General features: G+C 39.9%; 2 protein-coding genes across 19 annotated transcripts in view; one reads left to right on the top strand and one right to left on the bottom strand.

Moving 5' to 3' along the window:
* NDUFAF6 (NADH:ubiquinone oxidoreductase complex assembly factor 6) overlaps positions 1-18,448 on the bottom strand; it is a 36,142-nt gene extending 17,694 nt beyond the window's left edge. Inside the window, exons 1-6 of one of the 7 annotated variants that reach the window (XM_042923404.1) lie at positions 18,211-18,234; positions 17,083-17,273; positions 10,567-10,666; positions 5,437-5,559; positions 3,907-4,033; positions 75-131 (exon numbers count right to left, since the gene is read on the bottom strand). In XM_042923404.1, coding sequence (XP_042779338.1) covers positions 75-131; positions 3,907-4,033; positions 5,437-5,492 — 240 coding nt within the window. In that variant the 5' untranslated portion in view covers positions 5,493-5,559; positions 10,567-10,666; positions 17,083-17,273; positions 18,211-18,234. Of the gene's footprint in view, positions 1-74; positions 132-3,906; positions 4,034-5,436; positions 5,560-10,562; positions 10,667-17,082; positions 18,185-18,210 lie in introns of those variants that run through there. The other 6 variants (XM_042923405.1, XM_042923403.1, XM_042923402.1 and 3 more) reach the window with 6 other exon arrangements.
* The window catches only part of TP53INP1 (tumor protein p53 inducible nuclear protein 1), a 155,002-nt gene that overhangs the window by 38,817 nt on the left and 90,069 nt on the right, over positions 1-26,116 (top strand). For 2 of the 12 annotated variants that reach the window (XM_042923420.1, XM_042923414.1), the window contains exon 1: positions 18,399-18,659. The exons of the other annotated variants lie outside the window; for them this stretch is intronic. The gene's annotated coding sequence lies outside the window, so the exon portion shown is untranslated. Of the gene's footprint in view, positions 1-18,398; positions 18,660-26,116 lie in introns of those variants that run through there. 12 annotated transcript variants of the gene reach the window in all.

The raw sequence follows: 26,116 nt of genomic DNA, 5'->3' as shown, positions 1-26,116 counted from the left end.
CATTTCCTCCCTGAGGAATTAGCTTACAGATAAAAAGGAAGAAAACACTTACGACTTGAGCAATTTCAACTTACTCTTTCATCAATGATTTTCATAAGCCATCTTTTAGTCAGATTATGTCTTTTGACAGCCTGAAAAAAACAAGAGTGTTGTAAATTTTTAGAAAGTACTAGAAATGACTTCAGCAGACTGAAAATGAACAAACCAAATACAAAACTAGGTAAGGAAACTTGTAATAACTATCACCAGATAGCTATGTTAAAGTATCAGGGGAAAAGAAAATGTCCCTAGAAAACATTTCAAAACATTTCCAAGTATAGATAATACATCCAAAACATTTCCACTAGACTTTTTTTCTTATGCTATTAGTAATTTAACAATTCCACTTTAAAAATAAAAACAAAACAAGAATTAAATAACAAGCTTCTGTTATGTGATTCATCTTGACTTCTATGCTTATTTATTACACACAAACTTTTTTCCATAGGACAAAAATTTTACTTAGTGAAAATAACCACTTCTCCAAACACGAAAAGAGTAACTAAAAGTTCAAAGAAAATAATCTGTAGGGTACAGTTTTATCTTAGCAAATAGAGATTCCAGTAGGAAAAAGCACACCTAGTGCCCAGATCTTGGTCTCCAGTTCCACTCCCCCCGAAGGAAACGGGACTCTGGAGAAACAGAGGCAGGGGAGATTCAAGGTGATCCTAGAATATTTTACTGTGCCAGAAAATACAAAGTGTCCCAAAAAGTGATGAGGATGCATGTCATAAGGACATAGGACCCAGTTTGATAAGACTCCCACTATCCAAGTCTGGGACAACTTGAACATCAAAATAATCATATATAGTAATGAATTATAAAATACTGGAAAACAACAGGAATTCACGAGTTCATAGCAATAATCAATAAACAAATACAAGAGATTGAGAGCTCTTCCTTATATTAGAATGCCAAGTGCCAACCAGTAATGTTGACCGAGTGCTAGAGTCTGGAAATTACCTTTTTGCAATCATAACAAATAAAGACTGAACCAGACAAGAACCATCAATGAATGCTAAGTTTAGGAAGAAACTGACATGGAGCAGGATATGTGCATAGCCTTTAAGTTGATTAATTTATGAGAGGAATTATAATTACAGACTGGGAACCCAAGCAACATCTTGACCAGGTGATGAAAACAGTGCCAACAAAGAACAGATGGACAAAGTGTGCCAACAGATGTGATACCCTAAGAAGAACACATCACCTTTGCAGTATTCTGGCCAAACATGTATAAACTGAATTAGTCATGAGAAAACATCAGACAATTCCCAAATGAGGAATGTTCTAAAAAAGCAGGGGAAGGAGGCTATACTCTTCAAAACTGTCAATGACAGGGCACCTGGGTGGCTCAATTGGTTAAATGTCCGATTTTTTTTTTTTTTTTTTTTTTGATAATTAAAAAAAAATTTTTTTTAACGTTTATTCTTGAGAGGGAGAGAGGCAGACAGAGCATGATCGGGGGAGGGTAGAGAGAGAGGGAGACACAGAATCCAAAGTAGGCTCCAGGCTCTGAGCTGTCAGCACAGAGCCTGATGCGGGGCTCAAACTCACGAATGGTGAGATCATGACCTGAGGTGAAATCGGACACTTAATTGACTGAGCCACCCAGACACTGCAAGTGTCTGACTCTTGATTTTGGCTCAGGTTATAATCTCACAGTTCATGAGTTCCAGCACTGCATCACACTCTGCACTGAAAGCGTGGAGCCTGGTTGGGATTCTGTCTCCTTCTCTCTCTCTGTCCCTCCCCCGCTTGCTCTCTGTATCTTTCTCAAAATAAATAAAAATGAACTTTTAAAAAAAAAGTCAATCAATGTCATAGAAGATAGAAGCTACAGAAATGTTCCAGATTAAAGCAGGAGAAAGAGACGTGACAACTAATACATGATCCTAGACTGGATCCTATACTCGAGGGGAAAATACTATTGTGGACATTACTGGGGAAACTGACAAAAGTGGAATATAAATGGAAAATTATATAAAAATGTTACATCAAACTTAAATTTACAAAAGTTAGTAGCTATTCAGATAACATAAGAGAATATCCCTATTCTTAGGAAATACTTAAAGTATTCAGGGATGAAGGGCCATGAAGTATAGAACTTATACTCAAGTGATTCAGATAAAAATTATGAGTGTGAAAATGCACACACACACAGAGCACACATGAACTTGTATGTGGGCACTGCACAAATCATTAACAGGATAAAAATGTTAACAACAGGTGAATCTGGATGTAGATTATGCAAGTGTTCTTTGTACCGTTTTAAATTTTGCAACCTTTCTGACAGTTTGAAATTATTTCCAAATAAGTTTTAAAAACATTGTTTTCTTGCCAAGTCAACAATAAGTAAGATATATTTTCATAAAAAATAAATATGGCAGGGGCACCTGGATGGCTCAGTCAGTTAAGTGTCCAACTCTTGATTTCAGCTCAGATCATGATCTCACAGTTCAGGAGTTTGAGCCAGCATGAGGCTCCGCACGCTTGGGATTCTCTCTCCCTCTCTCTCTGCCCCTCCCCTGCCCTCTCTCTCTCTCTCTCTCTCTCTCTCTCTCTCAAAATACATAAATTTTTTAAAAAGGGAAGAAAAAATAAATATGGTAGTGAAACAAAGTCTCAGGAATATCCTATACTCCATCTAAGACTCTAAGACATCATTGATACTAATGACTAATGATACTAACTGGAAGCACAGAGAACAGAGCCCATTCTGCCTTCCAGGAACTAACAGAAGCTAAAGGAGCTGCACGGTGTTGGTTGCAAAGCTCTCTCAGCACTGTTGCTATTACATGGCAGGACTCCCTGCAGGCCTCTCCCCAGTCCCAGGAATCAGCTTGGGATTCCTCAGTCATTACAGAGTCCTGATCTTGTTCTATTTTGTACATGTCTGAGTGGGGCACAAGGCATGTTTGATCTTTGTAACCACCATCAAGTACCATTCCTGGCACATAAAAGTACTAAATACATATTTAACCATAGAAAGTCAGATTTTTGTTTACTCAAGGCTGAAGCCATAACAGCTATAGTTCCTTGACCATAAAATATAATTCTTCTGTCTGATTCTGAAGGAAATCAGAGATCAAGGTAAAAAAAAAAAAACACAAGGATTTAATAAGCAGCTGAAAATCTGCTGAATAAAGTATCAACAATTTTTAAAACAGAAGCCAAACAGAATAAAAACCTTGGCTATAAACATAAGTTCAAGCTTGCAACTAACATTAATACACAGAGAAATGGAGAAAACCATATGAAATACACATGTAATTATAGATATGCAATTATCTTGCATCCTAAAAGCACTAATGAATCACTGTGGCAGAAGAGTTCTCCCTGCACAATACACTGTCACTCTTTCCCCACTTAATCTTCTAAAAGAACCTGATGCTCTCTAAAGAACCAATGAAAAGTTTTACTGGACAGTGTGCAAAAAGCATGTGCTCCAACAGAGTGTGGAAGGGTAAACATGCAATCAAGACATCTGCTATGACCACCACCTGCTTCTTTCAAATATTCATATTAACCTTCAACACTGGTCATATCAGAAAGCTGGTCAACAGCAATCATCAACATTTAAAGAGCTATTAAAATCGGATCAATTGGCACATGTGTAAACATTCTACAATTCAGATGGGTCTTCTGTTTTTTTTTTTTTTTTGAGAGAGGCCAAGACAAGATAAATTTGTCTTGAAGGAATCTCTAAGGATGCAAGCCTTAGCATAAACCCCCACTGCGGGGATGTCTGAGTGTAAAAGAATAGTTTTTCTAGATTTTAGAGAAAATTTTTCTCTAAATGGAGTCCCCAAGGTTGAGGTTCTTAAAGTGAGGTAAACAGAGATAAACAACTAATCTAATACTCACAGCTTCCCATCCACTTTTTCTTCTCAGTCCCAGACTTGGGGGGACCTGGCTTTTTCCATCCTTACTGGGGCTCTGTGAAGTCAGTCGGGGGCCCAGGAACGGGGCCTGCCTCTGCTGGTACACAGACCTGAGAAGAGGGGCACCCCTGTCAGGCCTGTCCTTGGCTCCGTTACAGAACCTGTCTTTTAGCACTCATCACACTACAGTAGGGACACAGATCAGTGACAAAACGCACCTAATTCCCTTCCTCCAGTCATGGTGCAGCACATTTCAGAACTCTGCGTGGCTGTTTATGAATGAGGGATCCATATAACTGCTTTAATGTGAAACTATTCACTGTATACATCTAGCTGTCCGAATAATTCTCCAGCCCATAAGTTTCCATTCTCTAATACTTAAAATTCATCAATGAATATGCAACAAGGCAGTTTTACATTTGTGTCTGGACAATGGTGATCGCAAGTCTCCCTTCACAAAAGATCAGTATGCGTTTTTCTACAGCCCACAGAATGGATTGGAGCACTAGAATAAGGAGCTGCTGGGCAAATAGAACAATTAACCTGCCACTGCTTCAAAATGTATGGGGTTTGGGGTGCCTGGGTGGATCAGTAGTTGAACGTCTAACTTCAGCTCTGGTCATGATCTCACAGTTCATGGGTTTGAGCCCCACATCAGGCTCTGTCCTGACAGCTCAGAGCCTGCCTTGGATCTTCTGCCCCCCAACCCCCATCCCTTCCCCATTCATGCTCTCTCTCTTAAAAATAAATAAAACATTTTCTAAAATGTATGGTGTTTAATTTCTACAACCAAATATGTGGAAAACAAATAAGTAGTTGGTAACACAAAGGGACCAGATTCTTTTTTTTTTTTTCCTTTAATAAAGAAATTCAGCAAAGATCTGTGCAGGTTATTAGCAGATGATTTAAAATTCCTATCAAAACTAACAGCTTTGAACATTACATGAGCCTAAGATTTTTTCAGGATAGATTCCCCATAGCCACTAGCCAAATTGTATGCATCAAAAAGTATGCTCAAGGGGTGCCTGGGTGGCTCAGTCGGTTAAACGTCTGACTTCAGCTCAGGTCATGATCTCACTGCTCATGAGTTCAAGCCCCACATTGGGCTCTGTGCTGACAGCTTGCAGCTCAGATCCTGGAGCCTGCTTCAGATTCTGTCTCATCTCTCTGCCCCTTCCCCAAACATGCTCTCTCTCTCAAATATAAATAAACATTAAAAATATATTTTTTTTAAGTATGCTCAAATAACACTTACAAATTAAAGGTAGCATTTTGTGGGGCTCCTGGGTGGCTCAGTCGGTTAAGTGTCTGACTTCGTCTGAGGTCATGATCTCATGGTCCAGGAGTTCGAGCCCCACATCGGGTTCTGTGCTGACAGCACAGAGCCTGGAGCCTGCTTCAGATTTTGTGTCTCCCTCTCTCTCTCTGCTCCTCCCACACTCACACTCTGTCTCTGTCTCTCAAAAAATGAATATACGTTAAGAATTCTTTTAAAGTAGCATTTTGCTTTTACCTTCCACAGCTCGATGGCCACAGGCTGCTGGGGTGGGTTGTCACTGTATATGTCATCCACAGTTTTTCTCCAAAACTCCATTCGCATCAGTCCAATTGTTTTCTCAGAGACTGAGTCCTTAACCTGTAAACAGCATTCAAAAACCTTAATAAATGCACTCTTCCTTCACAGTCTCAAAATCAGTATTTGTGACTGCATAACCACATGATTCAGCCAAAAACGAAGTTTAACTCTGTATATTTGTTTTAATTTTTCCTTGAAGCTATATATCAATCAAATTCTTGTCATTAAGAGGTTCCTAAATAAAACTGCAAATTACTTCCAATATTTTCAAGGTCTGCATTCAAAAATAGGAGATCGTCTTCTAGAAATAAATTGCCAAGAAAAAGAGTGGGGGCAGACAATTAGATTAAAAGAAATTTGATAGATGAACCAGTTGCAGTATGTGGACTTTATCTGAATCCTGATTTGAAGAGGAAGAGAAAACTAGGAAAAATCTGAACACTAGATGTTTAATGATACTAAGGAATTATTAAATTTTTAATGTTGGACAATGGTTTTGTAGTTATTTTTTAAATGAGTTATCTTTTAGAGATACATATGGCAATATTTACAGACGGAAAAATTTATCTGAGACTTACTTCAAAATAACTTGGAGGTGAGGATGGGGTAGGTGGGGAGAGAGATGAAAAATCAAGATTGGCCATGAGCTAGTAACAGGTGGAGCTGGGTGATGGGTTTATGGAAGTTTACTATACTACATTCTCCAATTCTATATATATTCAAAATTTTTCCATAATAAAAACGTTTTTAAAAGTAAGCATAAGAGAAGAAAAACAATCTTCATTAGATTAGTGATGGTAAAATTATGTGTAAGTCTGGAGATGAACCTAGGAAATAGAGCCAGGGGCTTTCTAGAGGAAGCAGTGAAGGAAGTAACATTTACCAAATGTCTACGAGTGCCAGGCCCTTTGCTAGGTACTGTCCCAGAGATTATCTGATCTCAGTCCTCACTACATACCCACAGGGTCATTACCAATATACCCATTTACAAATAGAGAAATTATGGCTCAAAAAAGTGGTAGTTTAGGGGCGCCTGGCTGGCTCAGTCAGCTGAGCGTCTGATTCTTGATTTTGGCTCAGGTCATGATCCCAGGATCAAGCCCCACATTGGGCTCCATGCTGAGCGTGGAGCCTGCTTATGTATTCTCTCTCTCTTTCTCTCCCTCTCTCTCTCCCTCTACACCTCTCCCTCATCTGATCCCTCTCCCTCACTCGCAAACTCTAAAAAAGAAAAAAAAGGAGTAGTGTATCTTATGCTGTGCACACTCACAACTCATAACGGAACCAGAAGGACTTGCAAAAGATTATGGGGGAGGGGAGTGGTTGACTACAAAGGGGCACGTGAGGGAATTTTTTGGGTTGATGGAATTGTTCTTTTTTCATGACCACAATGGTGAATGCATGACTCTATGCATGTTTCAAAACCTATAGAACTGTACACCACAAAAAGTGACTTTTACTGTATGTCCATTTAAATAAATTTATTCACTCACAAAGTAATTTTTAAAAAGAAAATTATTATACCATCTCCCCACTACTGATTAAGAATGGCCTTGTTAGATTCTGGCAGGAGTAACCAATGCATGCTAAATCTAGGAGGTAAGGTTTTTTTCAAGACAATTGACATATACTAGTTTCAGGTGTACAACATAACTTGATATCTGTATGAATTGTGGATGATCACCACAGTAAGTCTCCATTACCATATGCAGTTACTAATCCTTTTCTTCTTGTGATGAGACCTTTAAGATCTACTCTCTTAGCAACTTTCAAATATATAATATAGTCACCATGCTATATATTACAGCCTCATGACTTACTTATAACTGGAAGTTTATACTTTTTGATCACCTTCACCCATTTCTCTTACACCCACGCCCTATCTCTGCAACGACCAGTCTAATCTATGAATTTTGGGGATTTTTTTGTTTTTTAGATTCCACATGAGTAAGATCATATATTTGTCTGACTTATTTAGCATAATGCCCTCAAAGTCCATCCAACTTGTCACAGATGGCAAGATTTCCTTCTTTTTTATGGCTGAAAAATGTTCTAATGTATATTTACACATTTTCTTTATCCATTCACCTATCAACAGATACTTAGGTTGCTTCTGTATCTTGGCTACTGTAAATAATGCTGCAGCGAACAAGAGGGTGCAGATATCTTTTCAAGCCAGTGTTTTCATTTTCTTCAGATAAATATCCAGAAGTGGAATTGCTGGGTCATAGGGTAGTTCTATTTTTTTTTTTTAATTTTTTAACGTTTTTATTTATTTTTGAGACAGAGAGAGACAGAGCATGAACGGGGAGGGGCAGAGAGAGAGGGAGACACAGAATCGGAAGCAGGCTCCAGGCTCTGAGCCATCAGCCCAGAGCCCGACGCGGGGCTCGAACTCACGGACTCACGGACCGTGAGATCGTGACCTGAGCTGAAGTCGGACGCTCAACCGACTGAGCCACCCAGGCACCCCGGGTAGTTCTATTTTTAATTTTTTGAAGAATCTCCTTACTATTTTCCATGGTGACTGCACCAGCTCACATTCTTACCAACAGTGTACAAGGGTCCCCTTTTCTCCACATCCTTGCCAATGCTTGTTATTTCTTGTGTTTTTGATTCCAGTCATTCTAACATGTGTGAGGTGATATCTTGCTGTGGTTTTGATTTGCATTTCCCTGATGTTAGTTGTATTGAGCAACTTTTCATGTACCTGTTGCCCATCTAGGAGGTAAATTCTGATGAGGACCATGGTCTTAAAATGTCTACTCACATTTAACAAGGAAAAAATATTAATATTTTGACTTTGACCAAAATTAGTATCACCAATAAGAGACAGATGGATATTTCATACCTCCTTATGATTTGCTGAAAAGGACATACATCACTTAGTAGTATTAGACTAGGAATGCATAATATGACAAAAAACAAAACAACTCCAAATGAGAAATATTCTAATTTTTAAAAGTATTTTAAAAATAAAAAATAAAAGGAAAAGTATTGTTTTAAAAATGTCAATGTCATAAAAGACAAAGGCTGTGAAAATGTTCCAAATTAAAGGTTAGAGATATGAAAATTAATGCAATACATGATCCTAGATTGGCTCCTGTACAGAAGGGGAAAAAAATGCCATAAAGGACATTGGATCATTTGACAAAATTGGAAACCAAACAGATTAAACATTGTATAAACACCAAATTTACTCAAATTGATTACTGTGGTTACATAAGAGAATATTCTCACTTGTGAAATACATACTCAAGATTAAAGGGATAAGGGCCATTGGTAGTGAAGATACTCTAAAATGATTCATAGAATATATAGACAAAACGACAAAGCATGTGTGGCAGAATACTAACGAAAGGGTCTATGGGTATTTTTTGTACTATTCTTACCTTTGTGTGTGTGCAATTATTTCCACATGAAAAGTTATTTTTGTTAATGGTCTTGGTGGTGGGTGGGTCTCTTAGTAATGTTTAGTATTCAGATCCCGGTGGTATATGGTCTATTCTCAATAAATATCAAGAGTAATCTTTTAAAAATGTGACCAAGCTTTGATGTCCTTTTCTGCTCAGAACCTTCCAATGGTTTCCCATCTCCAAGTAAAAGCCAAAGTGACTGCACTGGTCTCCAAGACCCTGCCTTTCGGGCCCAGATACCTCTAACCTAACCTCCCATGCCCTTCCTCCCTCATCTGCTATACCACACTGGCCTTTTATCAGGTACATTTGCACCTCAGAGCCTTTGTACTTCCTGTTCCTTCTGTGTAGAATACTCTTTGCTCACATACCTTACTCCCTTGCCTCCTTCAAATCTTTGCTCGAATGCTACCTTCTCAGGTTTTTCCTGACTACTGTAAAATCAGAACCCCTGCAACACCAAGCCTTCCCCATCCCCCTTAATTTTTTTTTCCATAGTACTTGCTTCTATCTGATACATTACACAGTACTTGTTTTGTTCCTTGAGTACATGGGCTTTATATGTTTTATTCAGTGTTATACTCCAGGATCTAAAACAGTACCTAGCATATCTGAGATAATCAAATACTTATTGAATGAATGAATGAATGAATGAACAAGACTGTGTGTGTAAAGCAGCAGCAAAACACTCCTACAAGGTGACAGACAATTCAGGGAGAACCCTAATGGTTTGTTCATTAAAAATGGAACTGTAATCACTGTAAAGCGATAATGGAAGATCACAATGGGGACTCTTTACTGCTACACTGTGCTGAAGATGCAGATGTTGTTTATGCCTGAAAAAGGATGAGGTAAAAAAAAAAAAAAAATGGACTCATGACATCTAGAAAGACACCAACAAAAATACAGCCAGAATCTATCAGACTGTGTGCAGATTCAGTGTCTCACCTCAGTTGTGCCTCAGTGCTCTACTCACATCCTTTCACTCCTTCCTAGCTCACTTCCTATCCTATCCACTGGAGAAGCCCTGCCAAAATTTGCACTTTCTTTGAGATTTCAAACCCTCCCCTGCTCCCTCACTCTTAATGTCTGAGCCCTCCATCTAATTTACTGAGAAGACCAAAGCCACACCACTTCAACTCCCACATTTCCATCCTCCAATTCATGTTACGTCAGCCCATGATCTTTCATTCTAAGAAGAAGAAGGCTCTTTCCTTCCTTTGTAATTTTTTAGACAAAAGCGAGTTAGCATGATCTAAGACCTGGGTTTGCTATAATTACTTCTATTGCCTACTTCACGTTAAAGCTAAAACGTCATTTAAAAAGTGCTTTGAAAACTGCTATAAACAGTGAGACTGTGATTAACCTACTCAACTAACAGACAAACATAAATGTTAATTGCATAGTTTTATAATAACCTTAGATAAAAGAAATTAAAATTCCAGAATGGTAGTTCCAGAATCGTTAAGTTTGTTAGCTGGTTTATTTTTGGAATTTAATTGATAAGCCTAACTAGAAGAAGGACAAAGAAATCACCAGCGGAGACCTTAAACACATCCAGCATATAAATTATAAATATATTTCTTTATTGTTCAGCATTAAATATTTTCACCATTTTTGCAAATAATTTTTGAAGGTATTTAATACCAGCCTGAGCCAGTTCCACATTGAAGGCCCTCAGTGCAAAGGCAGAGCTTCTGGAGTCTGCAGGGAGCAGCAGGGAGCACAAATAGCCTTCGTAGTCTCGTTTCCTATAACAAATAGGCAAAAAAAAAGACCCTTACTTTTCACGTTCTAAACTGTACACACAAAAAAAACGCTGACCAGAATTAGTCCGGCTTTGGCTCAGGTCACGATCTCACAGTTTGTGAGTTCGAGCCCCACATCGGGCTCTATGCTGACCGCTCCGACCCTGGAGCCTGTTTCAGATTCTGTGTCTCCCTCTCTCTCTGACCCTCACCCGTTCATGCTCTGTCTCTCTCTGTCTCAAAAATAAATAAAAACGTTAAAAAAATTTAAAAAAAAATAGGCCTGAAATCTCTTACTTATTTCTTTATAATTACAAAAATGTATCTGCCCCCAATCCCAGACCAGGTAAAAAGAAATAATCTCTATTATTTTTACTTATGTAGTACTTATAATTTTTTAAAATTTTAATGTGTTATTTATTTTTGAAAGAGAGTGAGAGAGACAGAGCACGAGTGGGAGAGGAGCAGAGAGAGAAGGAGACACATAATCTGAAACAGGCTCCAGGCTCTGAGCTGTTAGCACAGAGACTGACACGGGGCTCAAACTCACAAACTGGGAGATCATGACCTGAGCTGAAGCCAGATGCCCAACCAACTGAGCTACCCAGGTGCCCCTATAGTACTTATAATTTTAATTGTCTCCAAGTCACTGTGGTTTTGGTAAGAATTCAAATGAGCTACTGAGGTGGACTACTCAAGAAAGTAATCCCAGCAAGTAATGGTATGAACTCACTGTTTGTTTGTTTGTTTGTTTGTTTTAAGTTTATTTATTTTGAGAGAAAGAGTGCACACATGCAGGGGAGGGGCAGAGAGAGAGGGAGAGAGAGAATACCAAGCAGGCTCCACATGGGCAGGACAGAGCCCAAAAAGGGGCTCAGTTTCACGAACCATGAGATCATGACCTGAGCCAAAATCAAGAGTCAGACACTTAACCAACTGAACGACCCAGGCACCTCTTTAATACATAGATAAAGACACAGATAAGACACAAAAACAGAAAATAATATAGGAGTGTGGGTGTGTGTGTATATTTATGTTTCCTAGCAGCATCTGCTGAGAGAACATGGAAGCAATGATATCTCCTAAGCCCCCAGTATCAATGAACACACCTAACACCTAGACCTTTGGTTTCTAAATTTTTTTTTTTTTCAACGTTTTTTATTTATTTTTGGGACAGAGAGAGACAGAGCATGAACGGGGGAGGGGCAGAGAGAGAGGGAGACACAGAATCTGAAACAGGCTCCAGGCTCCGAGCCATCAGCCCAGAGCCTGACGCGGGGCTCGAACTCACGGACCGCGAGATCGTGACCCGGCTGAAGTCGGATGCTTAACCGACTGCACCACCCAGGCGCCCCGACCTTTGGTTTCTAAATACCATTCTCTACTGAAAGAAACGAGGGCTCATTGGAGGAATGACTAAGTCCAGGGCTGGGGCAGGAAAAATACCAGATAGGCCAGAGACATCTTGAGCAGAAAGTAATGAAACGTTCAGAGTAGAGGGACTTGTCAAAACAACAAAGAAACTGGCCTGACAGGGGCACCTGTGTGGCTCAGTCGGTTGAGCGTCCAACTCTTGATTTTGGCTCATGTTATAATCCCAGGGTCATAGGATCAAGCCCTGCATCCATCCGGCTCTGCAGTAAACATGGGGCCTGCTTGAGATTCTCTGTCTCCCTCTGCCCCTCTCCCCCATCCCGCTCATGGTCTCTCTCTCTCTCTCTCAAAAATAAAAAAAAAAAATGTTTTAATTAATTTTAAAAATAATTAGAAAGAAAAAGAAACTGGCCTGACAAAGTTCCCATTCGCCAAGTCTGAGTCAATCTGAGCATCAAAAAAATGATAGTAACATTGTAATAGAACACCATAAGCCCATACCAATATAAATAAATGTATGAATGAATAGGAAGGGAAGGGAAAAACCCGACAACCATACAATGCCAACTGATAAGTCTAGAAGACATGATGAAATATTTTTTAAGTCCTCATTTGATAACAAAGTAATTGAGTCAGACAAAAATCATCAATAAAGGTCTTAAAATGTTAAATGGGTAAAAGTTTGATAGAATATTTACATATGCTGTGAAGTATCTCCTCACAAAACACTTATTACTAATTAACATTCTTTCTTTTCCTTTGTGTACACATTTAGTTGTATTGTAACAAAGCAACTTGTACACTTTTACCTTTTAAAACTGAACATCATCATTCCTTTCCAGTGAAAAAAAAGAAAATTTAAAAATAAACAGGAACAAAATGACAATAGAGAATGTCAATTCCAAATAAGATCCTACAGGTTCTGCTGATTCTCCCATCGAGTGGCAGGGCTCAAGGCATCATTAGGAGAGAATTGTATTTTAAAAGTGTCTTCAGGGGCACCTGGGTGGCTCAGTCGGTTAAGCATCCGACTTCGGCTCAGGTCATGACCTCACAGTCTGTGAGTTTGAGCCCCGTGTCAGCTCTGTGCTGACAGCTCAGAGCCTGGAGCCTGCTTTGGCTTCTGTGTCTCCCTCTCTCTCTGCCCCTCTCCCATTTGTGCTCTGTCTCTCTGTCTCTCAAAAATAAATAAATCTTAAAAAGAAAATAAAAAATAAAAATAAAAGTGTCTTCAACTGCAAGGATGTGTTAAACATCATAGTTAAACATGCCAAAGGAGAAGCCATGTTGCCAAAATGCCCACTTAAACCCACCCAAAATCTCAAACCCACCCTTTGCTGACCTTCTATAACCCCATTTTTAAAGTTTTTTTTCTTTATTTTTTTTTTTTTAATTTTTATTGATATTTTGAGAGACAGAGTATGAGTGGGGGAGGAGCACACAGAGAGGGAGACACAGGATCTGAAACAGGCTCCAGGCTCTGAGCTGTCAGCACAGAGCCCAATGCGGGGCTCCAACCCATGAACCACAAGATCATGACCTGAGCCGAAGTCCAACGCTTCACCGACTGAGCCACCCAGTTGCCCCCTTTTTTTCCTTTTTTTTAAACAAGAGAAAGTAGACAGATACATGTAGGTAAATGCTAACTATCCATATTCACATAGAGACACAGTGTAATCTCCGAGCCCAATATACACTAATATTCTCATCAACTAAATTTACAAGGCAGAAACCCAGAAGATACCTTCTCAACCAAGTAATAAAAGGTTCACACCACAGAAATAGGGTAATCAACATCATGTGCTTCCTGAAATGATAGTGAGAAAAGCACAGCATATTCCTGTAATATTCCTGCCAAAAAGGTATAAAACATAAGGAAACATTAAATAAACCCAAACTGAGAGAGATTCTACACAGTAACTGGCCTGCTCTCTTCAAAACAATGTCACACTCATGAAAGATAAGGAAAGACTGAGAAATTGTTTCAGCCTAGAAAAGAGTAAAGGGATTTGACAACTAAATGTAGCATATGATCCTAGATATATGAAAGAAATAATTGAATAATCAGCAAAATTTGAATGGAGTCTGTGGATTTGACAGTAAATTGGATCAATTTTAATATCCTGATTTTGTTGATTGTACTATAGTTATATGGGAGAGGAACCCTGGGTTAAGAAATACACACTAGGGGCACCTGTGTGGCTCAGTCGGTTAAGCATCTGGTTAAGCATTTTATGGGCTCAGGTCATGATCTCACAGTTCGTCAGTTTGAGCCCCACGTCAAGCTCTGTGCTAACAGAGCAGAACCTGCTTGGGATTCTCTCTCTCCCTCTCTCTCTGCCCCTCCCCCATTCATGCTCTGGCTCTCTCTCTCTCTCAAAATAAATAAACTTAAAAAAAGAAAGAAAGAAAAAGAAAGGAAGGGAGGGAGGGAAGAAGGAAGGAAGGAAGGAAGGAAGGAAGACACATATTAAGGGGAGGTAATGGGACATCATGTCCACACCTTATTCTGAAATGTTCAGAATGTTAACAATGAGGTAATTTGGATGAACAGTATACTGGATCTCTGTGTACTATTTCTGTAATTTCTATGTCAATTTGAAATTACTTCAGGGGCGCCTGGGTGGCTCCCATCAGTTGAGTGTCTGACTCTTGATTTCAGCTCAGGTCACGCTCTCGCCTTCATGGGATCAAGCTCAGAGAGGGATGGTGCTCTGCGCTGACAGCACGGGACTTGCTTGGGATTCTCTCTCTCCCTCTCTCTGCCCCTCCCCCACTCTCTCTCCCTCTTTCTCAAAATAAATAAATTTTTTAAAAAAGTAATGAAATTACTTCAAAATAAAAAGTTTAAAACAGCATAGTCCTTATTATATATACATCATAGGATGACTGCCTATTGACAAGGCTACTTTCACTATAATACACTGGAACTTTATTATAACATTATTTCCTATAAAACAGTAAACTAAATAAAGTTAGGTCCAACTTGATTCCATGGAGTTTAGATGCTGAAATTTAGACTACTCCCAGATTTCAACTGGTTCACTTTTTGTTATCTTCCTAACAGAATTTAAACCTCTTCTAGCCACACCCTTCACAATTTCCTCCAACTTCCACCTAAACAAAAGGAACGGATCACAACAAGTGACCCTGCTATCACAAAACAGCTCTACTAAAAAATCTCACCATGAGTGGTTTCAGCTACAAAATGGACAGTGTGGGCAAAACAGCTCTCTATACTTTAATTTTTTTAATGTTTTATTTCTTTTTGAAAGAGAGGGCACAAGTGGGGTAGGGACAGAGAGAGGTGGGGACAGAAGATCCAAAGCAGGCTAAGCACTGAGAGTAGCAAGCCTGATGTGGAGCTTGAACTCACACACTGCAAGATCATGACCTGAGCTGAAGTCGGACACTCGACTGACTGAGCCACCCAGGCGCCCCTAATTTATACTTTTAAATACATATAGATATGTTTTAAAATTAAATTTTAATATTAAAAGTCTCTGAACGTCAAAAGTGTTCGGAAATTAATATGAAACAGAGAGAAAACACTGAATAGCAATCAAGATTACAATCTTAATTTCTATCCAATTAGCTGACAGAAGTGATATCTGCCACGTCTATTTCCTAATTTCCAAAATGAGGCTTGATTTCCAAAATGAGGCCTGTTTCATATCTCCTAAAAATAATCAATATGTGAAGTACATCAGGTTTCTTACAGGGAAATGAAAAATGAAGATATACTAGTATGGTAACAACCTTTGGGAAATAAGATACTCTACACAAATAAGGGTTTCTCTGTAAAGTTGTTGTGTTCTGTGTTGTGTGTGTGTGTGTGTGTGTGTGTTTAATTTTGGTTGGACATTTTTCTAACAATATTACCAACTTCTTTATATTGAGTAAGATATACTGATTACTTAACCATTTTTTCATCACTCAGGATCAGTGTTATAAATACTGATTACTGGTATACAAGGATATCTTAAGTAGCCAACCAAGGTCTAATTATTGAACTCTTTCAGATAGAAATGCCACACTATGACGGTTTTATACAGCAATAGGGCGTTTCATTCATTCACTAATTGCAACATTTATTCAGGGCCCGCTATGCACCAGCACTGTCTAGACACTGAAGATAGGTATAGACCTCAGTCTGGTAGGGAGAGACAGACATATGATAAATAAGCATATCTGCTGTCAGGACTGCTGTGCTATTTCCACGGACCTGTGCCACTGAAGCACAAAAAAGTGGTTCTCCAATGAGGTGGAGATAGGATGGAAAACAGGTGCACTGTCAGACATCTTCACTAACATCTCTTTACCCCTTTATAGCACTAATTCCAAAGCCTGAGGCAGCCTTGGGGTTCCTCAGAAACAAGCCCCAAGATGCCTGTGTAAATTAGGTTTGATATATTCCCAGGAACCTAGATTCCTAGCAGAGCTCTGGATGGCTAACCCGAATTTCTGGCCTGGTATCTTTTCCAATATTTGGAAGCCTTGCATAAGATACATGTCCAAAACAACCTTGCATGAATAATTTCAGAGGCCAAATTTTTCAAAGATTAATGGACAATCTGAAGCCAGAAAGTGCAGTCTTCCTTTCAAGTTTCATTTTGTTTTTGAATGAAACTACTATTGTACGTTTGTTATGTGCAGCATTTTTACATACATCATCGCATTTAACCCTCATAACCAGGCTATAACATAGGAGTAGAAATTTACAAAAGAGCAAATAGCTGAATTTTAATGCAACTTTCCCAAATGATGAACCTAGGATTAATAAATGCAGATGAAGTATGCCTGTGAAATCCAGGCTTTTTAATAAATCACTAGTCAGAAGGTTCCATTCCACTCAAATATCTACATAGACAGACTAAGTATCTGCCCATTTGTGAATACATATTTGAGAAAACTGTCATGTGATACCCATAAACTATTACTAAAAGAATAGTATAATAACTATATATACATATACTATAACATAGTGATGATACTATTACTTCAATATAGTAATACATAAGAAATTAGGAAGAGTGATTATTCACCTCTGGATAGAGAAGTTAGGACGCTCCTGGTGTCAAAAATTGCCCTGAACAAGTAAGTGGATATGGGCGGTATACATTTTGATAACTTGTGTTTATCAAAAAATTATACTTTAAAATATATAAAAATGTGTGTAACTTTTTAGGAATTTTGGCTTATTGCTCTGATTTCCACTATTGTTATCTTGTTTCCCCTGTAAGTAATCCACAAATAGGGCAGAAACATTATTTTAAAAAGTGATTAAAAACAAAACAAAATGCTGAAATGCAGGAGAATTCTGTTGTTATGCTACATTTTGCTAAAATTGAATATAAAAAATTTGGATTTACTAGTCCAGTCAAATCTAAGGTAGCTTAATTATTCTAGCATTTCCCAGAAGTTCTTCAGACGAGGTACTTTTTTGAGCCTTTCACCAAGGTTATAAGTCAAAGGCGGCAGAAGGGCACCAGAGGCTAAGCCATTGATCTTTGCAGTCAGGCATAATTCCAAAACTGGCCCCTGCCCAGACTCACTAGGTCACCTGGTGACCTGATTCTTCTAATGATTCCGCGCATGATTAACAGCGACTGCCATGCGCCAAGTCCTTCCGGTGTTATCAAGGCTGAACAAAATTGTCATTAGGCCCTAACTTTATGATACTATTCTACTCAACCTCTGGTAAATTCCCTTATCTCTCTAAACCTTCGTATCTTCATCCATTAAATAAGATAATAATGGCTTATACTGTACTAACTGTGCCCTTGCTTTGTGCCAGGCACTGTTCTAAACGCGTTAATCCTCATAACCCTAAACGGTAGGTCTACATTTGTGCATCACAATCTGTAAAGAAGATTAAGTAAACTACTTGTAGTTTGCATAGTGCCTGACACAGAAGAACTCAGGTAAAAATTACTAGTCGTCCGTCAAATTTTTACAAAGCTGTGCATGCAGTAGGTTTAGGTAAAAATTAAGGTTCAGTCAAGGTGACAGACGAGAAGTTTTGCCACGATTTCGTGGCCTGCGCGAAAATTCCGTTGGCCTCAGTCCCCGCCAACCGGCTCGCCCCGGCCAGCCCCGAGTCCCGCCGCGCCCACCCGGGTCCCTCCGGGCCACTCCCGGACCACCTGCCAGCGCAGGCCGGGCTCGCTCACCGCAGCAGCTCCATGCAATATTGGTCGGTGCCCGAGGCGCCCGATCCGCTGGCCGCGGCCACGCTCCGCCCGGACCCCGCGAGCCCCGGGAGCCGCCGCGCACGAGCCCACAGGCCCCGGGGCGGCCGGCGGCGGCACAGGCCGGTAACGCCGAGCCGCAGCGGGCCGCAGGTGGAACCCAGCACGGAGGCCGCCATGACACCGACGTCGCGTGCCCTCCGACCCCGCCACGCCTCCTCAGGTCCACCCGCCCACTTTTCAGCGGCGGGCTGACGGCCTGGGGACGCCGCTCGGAAGGGAGCCAGGTGTCGCTGTGCTCCTCTGCATCTGGGTCGTCGCCGCCGCGCTCTTCTGCTTTGTGGGTTCCAGAAAAGCCCCGCCGAAATCGGCGGACCCCACGCTGTCTCTCCTCCTTCCTTCCGGGTCCTTCTGAAGATGTATTTATCAAGGTAGGAGGATAGAGAATATTTTATTTGACAGTTTACTAGCTTAATTTATAACTTTTCAGTATTCACATAGTATGTGAGCCTCCTTTGGTACTCTTACCCGCAGTCTCTCAAATATTAAAGCTGGGTCTAGTTGCCATGACCTGACCTGGTCCAAGCCATCCATCTCTGCCTACCTCTGGATCCCAGTGATACCTCCTGCCTCCCAGATTTGCCTGGTCTATTCATGCAGTAGCCAGGCTGGTTCTTTCTAAAGTGTACATCCGGGGGTGCCTGGGTGACTCAGTCGGTTGAGCGTCCGACTTCAGCTCAGATCATGATCTCACCGCCCTGAGTTCGAGCCCCAACGTTGGGCTCTGTGCTGACAGCTAAGAGCCTGGAGCCTGCTTCGGATTTTTGTCTCCCTCTCTCTGCCCCTCCCCTGCTCTCACTCTATCTCGCTCTCTCAAAAATAAATAAACATAACATAAAAAAAAAAAAAGTGTACATCCGATCATGATCCTTGCTTGCTTGACAGCCTTTACTACTCATTGGATAAAGCCCTTCCGTGATATATGCCCTCTATTTACTTTTCAGCCTCAACCCTATTTGCATTTGTGACTCCAGTTTAATGTTTCTCCTTAAACCCAAAGGAGTGTATGCATGGTCCTACCAACTCTCTCCAATTAACCCTGCTTTGGTTTTACTGCCAAGACTGCCTCTGCAGCCTATGCAGGACCTCAGTCCCTCCTTCATAATGTTCTCTTCTCTCTCTTTAGCTCTGACAGACACACACTATTAGTGTTTTTGATACCACAATTTAAGCCTGATATGTAAAAGAAAAAAAAAATCATGCATCTACATCTCTAGTTCTGATCTCCTGCCCAGCTGGAATTTTCCATCTGGACATCTTGCCATGACTTCAAAGTCCACTAACTCCCCTTTTTAGTTTCTTTATTTAACTGGACAGTAATTCCCTTCTCACAACCAGGGGAAGTACTGTGGAGTCATCCTTCTGTCTTCCCTCTTCTATATCTAATGTAATGTGACTGATCAGGTCCATCAATTTCTCTTCCTTTACATACTCACATACTTGGTTTTGTAGCTGATACAAAACCTGGATTCAGATCCTGGTCCCACTTCCTACTATCTCTGCGACCTTTGGTGACAGATTTACCTTTTCTTGTGCCTCAGATACTTGCCCTACGAAATGGAAATAATAATAAAACCTACTTCATAAGGTTCTTGTACAAATTAAATGAGCTGATGTATTTAAGGCACCTAGGCAGTGTCTCGCCCGTAAATAGCACTCAACACAAGTCAGCTATGTACGGAAAACATTAAGAAAGACTTTTTAGGGGCACCTGGGTGACTCATCTGGTTGAGTGGCCAATTCTTGATTTCAGCTCAGGTCATGATCCCAGGGTCGTGGGATCGAACCCTGCATCAGACTCCATGCTGAGCTTGGAGCCTGCTTGGGATTCTCTCTCCCTCTGCCCCTTTCCCCAGCTCCCACACTCTCTCTCTCTCTAAAATATAATTTAAAAATTAAAAAACAAAAGAGTTTAAAAGGAGCAAAACGATTGTGTCCCAATGGTAAGCTAGACATTGTTCAGGTTATTTGAGTCTAAGAGTTCTTGGTGCCTTTCATCATCTTTGAGCTATTTTACATTTCTCTAAGTTACAGAATATTGACAACAGTGCACATTATTCTTGTCCATAAACATACAAATTATGTTCATAGGAGTTTCAGTTGGTTATTATTCTATGGATATTGACCAGTTTCGTATGTGTTAAGCAGATTTACTTAAGCATTCCTGACTGCCCATATAGTCTGGTACTTTGATTATTTCTTTGAATTGATTGCAACGTCTTACTGGTTCCCACACTAACTAATGAGTTAAATGAAAAATTTTTTTAATATTTTATTTGTTAAGTAATCTCTACACCCAACATAGGGCTCAAACTTACAACCCTAAGATCAAGAGGCACTCTTTAAATGAAATTTTTGACATGTCTTCATTTTATAGCTGTATGAGAGTCATGTTTCTACAGTTTTGTTAAAAACTATTCTTTAACAGCTACCATTAGCTATTATTAACTTATCTTCTATTTTATTTCCATTACCCAGTTTCATATCTGTCTGATGGACATATTTAGTTTTCTCACTTCCAGGCCAATCAATCTGTATTGAAAAATACCATTTCTAGTAATCACAAATTAATGCAAATCAAAGTCATGCATACTAAAAGTGTTATGAGCCTATAGATACATAAACTTTAAGGCAGAATTCCAATTAATGGAAGTAGAGGAAAAATTAAGGACTTTTAAAATTATGCTGTGGATAACACACTGTCACCAACTAACATTTATAAGAACATCTGTTATTTGCTAATCTTGAAATTAATGTTTTTTTTTAAGTTTCTTTTGAGAGAGAGAGAGCAAGCAGGAGAGGGGCAGAGAGAGAGGGAGACAGAAAATCTCAAGCAGGCTCTGCGCTGTCAGAGCAGAGCCCAATGGAGGGTTCAAACCCACAAATCCATGAGATCATGACCTAAGCCAAAACCAAGAGTCAGACGCTCAATGAACTGAGCCACCCAGGTGCCCGTTGAAATTAATTTTTTAGAGTTATGAGCACATAAAATATTTCCTTAGTCTAATTACTTGATATCAAAACGAATATATTTGAAATAGGCATACACTTTCATTCAGTCAAGATTGCAATCAAGGCAAAACCTCAGTGCTTAACTCCAAAATTGACTTTTATAAGTAAATAACCATAGAGGCACAATTTGTTAACTTGGCCTTTGGCTGTGACAGTTGCTCACTATATCCTTTCTGAATATATAACTCTCCATGGTGAGGTGTTCCATCTGTGTAATTATGGATGAAATATAATAACATTTCTTTCCAAGCTTTAGCTCAATAAAGATTGTCCTGTGGTTGATTGCTATATTTTAAAGAGCTATGCCTTATTGTCCCATAATATTTCTCCCCCTCTCATTTTTTTCATGGCCTCTGCCAAGAAGTGAGTTTCATTCCTTCTGTTAAAAGTCAGTCTGGCATTTTGGCTTTTACATGACACCTTGAGCATCTAAATGGTCTGAGAAGGTCTACACCAGACCACAGCTGGTTAAATCTCCCAGGAGAAAAATACTCCACACACTTTCTCCTCCTTCTCCAAGGCCCTCAGGGATCAACCGACTTTTTGGTCCATTTTGTTTTGTTACATGTTTTTCATCATATATATATATATATATATATATATATATATATATATACACACACACACACACACACACATACACACACTATATATATATATTTATGTATATATAATATATATAGTATACATATACATACATATACACATTTGCCTATATATTTTAGACTTCTTTTAATGATATATATGTATATATTTTATATTCTTTAATTATACACACACACATATTCTTTAATGCTATACATATATATGATTAAAGGAAATATGGAAAATATAGGCAAATGTAGGGGGAAAAATCATGCTAAAACCAATAATTCAAACAGTTACTGTTTACATTTTGGTATTAGATCTAACCTTTTCTCTGTGCATAGGCTTTTTGCTTGTTTTTATATATTGCCTCTATAATATTTGAATAGCCAAACATGGTCATAAACATTTATTATGCTATTATTTCATTCATTCTAAAGCATTTATTGAAAGTCTATTATGTTCCTACACTGTACCAGGAACCAGGATTCTAGGGTAAGCAAATAGACATGTTCCATGTCTTCAAAGAGCTTTATTCTTTTTTTTTTTTTAATTTTTTTTTAACGTTTATTTTTGAGACAGAGAGAGACAGAGCATGAACGGGGGAGGGTCAGAGAGAGAGGGAGACACAGAATCTGAAACAGGCTCCAGGCTCTGAGCTGTCAGCACAGAGCCCGACGCGGGGCTCGAACTCACGGACCGCGAGATCATGACCTGAGCCGAAGTCGGACACCCAATCAACTGAGCCACCTAGGCGCCCCGAGCTTTATTCTTTAGTAGTAAAGACATTTACACAAAAAGTCATCACAAATAAATATATAATTACAAAATGTGATAACTGCTATTGTGTTAATGAGGTTATGAGTTCAGCTGCTCAAATTAAGACACAAAATAACAGTGCTGCAGACAAAGTAGACATTGAGTCCTCTGGCAGTTTGGGTGCAAGCAGTCTCAGGTTGCCTGGAGATTCCAAGATCGCTGAGCCCCAGGCTCTTGCAGTCTGCTCATTCTACCATCTGAGGAGTGGAGCCTTCACCTGTACGTCCAGGATGGCCCACTGTTAGTTCCACATGGCAGCCAGCAGCAAGAGTGAAAGCAGAAGGGGCAAGATGCCCTTCTCTTTAAGAGAGTAGTCATTTGGTTTGGCGGGGGGGGGGGGGAGTGGGGCTCATTTGGTTGAGCATCTGACTCTTGATTTCAGCTCAGGTTGTGGGGTCGAACCCCATGCCATGCCCCGTGCTGAGTGTGGAACCTGCCTAAGATTCTCTCTCTCTCTTTCCCTCTCCCTCTGAGAGGAAGCGTTTGCTGTCTCTGTCTCAAATTAAATAAATTAAATAAATAAGAAGTCATTTCTGGGGCGCCCGGGTGGCTCAGTTGGTTAGGTGACTGACTTCGGCTCAGGTCATGATCTCACAGATCATGAGTTCGAGCCCCGCGTCGGGCTCTGTGCTGACAGCTCAGAGCCTGGAGCCTACTTTAGATTCTGTGTCTCCCCCCTGTCTCTACCCCTCCCCTGCTCACTCTCTCTGTCTCTCAATAATAAATAAATGTTAAAAAAAAAATTTTTTAAAGAAGTCATTTCTATGCCATGGCATATAGCAATGCATGTGCTTCATTAAGCATTAACTAATAAGAGTTGCAGTGAGTCTAATTTCAAATTTCATAGTGGTGATGAACATGATATATTAGATATTTACAAAACTATTATGTGATATGAAAACATCTGTGATTTCATTTGGTGACAAGATCATAGTTACTGCTAATACTTTTATGCTTCGTTGCCTGTATTCCTAATTGAAGCAAATGCTAAATTTCCATTAGCCATTCATGAAAACACAGATGTAATTTTTTTCCCATTCCAGTTCACCGACTCCATGAATTCCGTGCACAACTTCCTTGGGTTAAGAATCTCCTGCTTTAAGGGTACAAGCCAGAATCTGCATGTGTCACATCTGCTCATATCGCATTAGTCAGAATTTAGTTTTCTACAAGGGAAGCTGGGAAGTAGTTTTTATTCCAGGCAGCCATGTGCCCAGTTAGAAATCACGGGTCCTATTATTACTGAAAATGAGGAGAATGGATATTGGGGTACCACTAACGAAAAAAAAAATGAACTTTATACTATGAAAAAATTTAATAGCGAGTCCTAATCCAGATTATGGAGTCAGGAAAAGTATCTCTGAGAAAGTGCAGTTAAACAGAGATATGAAATATGATAAATAATAATAATAATAATAGTGCCAAACCTGTTACTTATTGAGTGCTTACCACGTGCTGGGCATTCTTCTAGTGTGCTGCCCATACTAATTCCGTCTCACAACAACCATGCTCAGTTCAGGGGGACTGTTCAGGTTTTAGCCCTGAAAGTCCTGTATCCCGGGAAACCCCTCAGTCTAGGGAAGACTGGATGGCTGCCACTGTGTTGGTGCTATTGTTGTCATCCCCATTTTATGGAAAAGGAAACCAAAACATGAAAATGTTAAGTAAGTTGCCCAAAATTACACAGCTAGTATTTGGCAGAGTCAGGATTTACATCTGGGAAGGTTGCTCCAGTCTACCTGCTTACCTGCTGTGTTAGTTTGCTAGGGCAGCTGTAATGAAGTACCATAGACCAGGTGGCTTAAACAACAGAAGTTTATTTTCTTACAATTCTAGAGGCTAGATGTCCAAGATCAAAGTGTCAGCAGGGTTGATTTCTTCTGAGGCTTCTCTCCTTGACTTGCAGATGGTCACTTTCTCCCTGTGTTTTCACATGCTCTTCCCTCTATATCTGTGTCCTCATATTATCTTTTATAAGGACACCAGTCATTGGATTAGGGCCCACCCTAATGACCTTATTTTACTTTAATTGTGTCTTTGAAAACTTTATCTCTAAATAACAGTTACATTCTGAGGTACTGGAGGTTCGTTAGGACTTCAACATATGAATTTGGGGGAAACACAATTCGAGCCCGTAACAACTACTGCATTCTGCTACCAGGCGAAGAGTGTGTGTGTGCATGGAGGTGGGGGTAGTGTTCCACAAAAGAATACTGCATGTGCACAAGCCCCGAATCAGTAAAGGGTCCGGCGCATTCAAAGAGTGAAAGCCTTGCAGCTGGCATTTACCAAATGTGCAGGAGGGTGGACCACGTGAAAATGGAGAGGTAAGCAGGAACCTTGGTGCTGTGATCTTTTGTAGGCCAAGTTGAGAATTGAGGATTTTAAGTGCACGAGGAAGGCCCTGGAGGGATTAAAGCAGGGGTTTGGCCTAATCCAAAAACTCAGATTTTAGAAGACAGCTCTGGTGCGTATTTGGAGAATAGACTGGAAGCAGGAGGACTGGTTAGGAGCTTCTGCTTGGAGCCTGGGCCAGTGTTGTTGGGGACGTGGACAGGTGTGGCAGTGGAGATGGAGAAAAGTGGGTGAATATCATGTGGTGAAGGTAGCACCAGCGGAACTTGCTGATGCACAGAAGGGGTCAGAGAAAGGATGCTTCCTGCTTCCTCCACCTGGCAGAACCCTTTTTGTACATGTATTCCCCTTCCTCCCTTAGAAGAGCCAGGTACCATCCTCAGCCCACAGACGTACATCTTACAAAAGAACCTAAGCGTGGTATTTCCACTCCCATCACCAGTGATTGGTCCAGGCCAGTGCATGTTTCCCTGCTCTGGTCAATGACACTGAAGAAAAAGTCTACTGTGGGGCTTCTGAGAAATTTGCCTCAGTAATAAAGGTACAATATACAATTTCACTTATGAAATATTATTGCCAAAAAGGTTTAACAGAAATCTAATTAAGCTTCTAAATATAATTTTGAAGTTCACAAGATATATAAAGATAAGAGGAACAAGATAAATGGCATCATGAGGAAATATATCAGAATAATTCAAAAGAAAAACACAATGTCATGAGAAATGAATTGGGGGAATGTTTTAAATTTAAAAAGACCAAAGAAATATCACGGCACCTGGGCAGCTCAGTCAGTTAAGTGTCCGACTTCAGCCTAGGCCATGATCTCACTGTTTGTGGGTTCGAGCCCCGCATCGAGCTCTGTGCTGACAGCTGAGAGCCTGGAGCCTGCTTCAGATTCTGTGTCTCCCCCTCTCTCTGCCCCTAACCTGCTTGCACTCTGTCTCTCTCTCTCTGTCTCTCTCTCTCTCTCAAAAATAAATAAACTTAAAAAAAAAAAAAGACCAAAGAAATATAAAACCAAATGCAGTGTATGCAACTTGATTGGATTCTGGTTTGA

Source organism: Panthera leo, chromosome F2, assembly GCF_018350215.1.
Source record: "Panthera leo isolate Ple1 chromosome F2, P.leo_Ple1_pat1.1, whole genome shotgun sequence".
In the NCBI taxonomy this organism is placed as follows: Eukaryota; Metazoa; Chordata; class Mammalia; order Carnivora; family Felidae; genus Panthera; species Panthera leo.
Note: the sequence above shows the minus strand (reverse complement) of the source record. Positions and strands in the feature narration are given on the sequence as shown.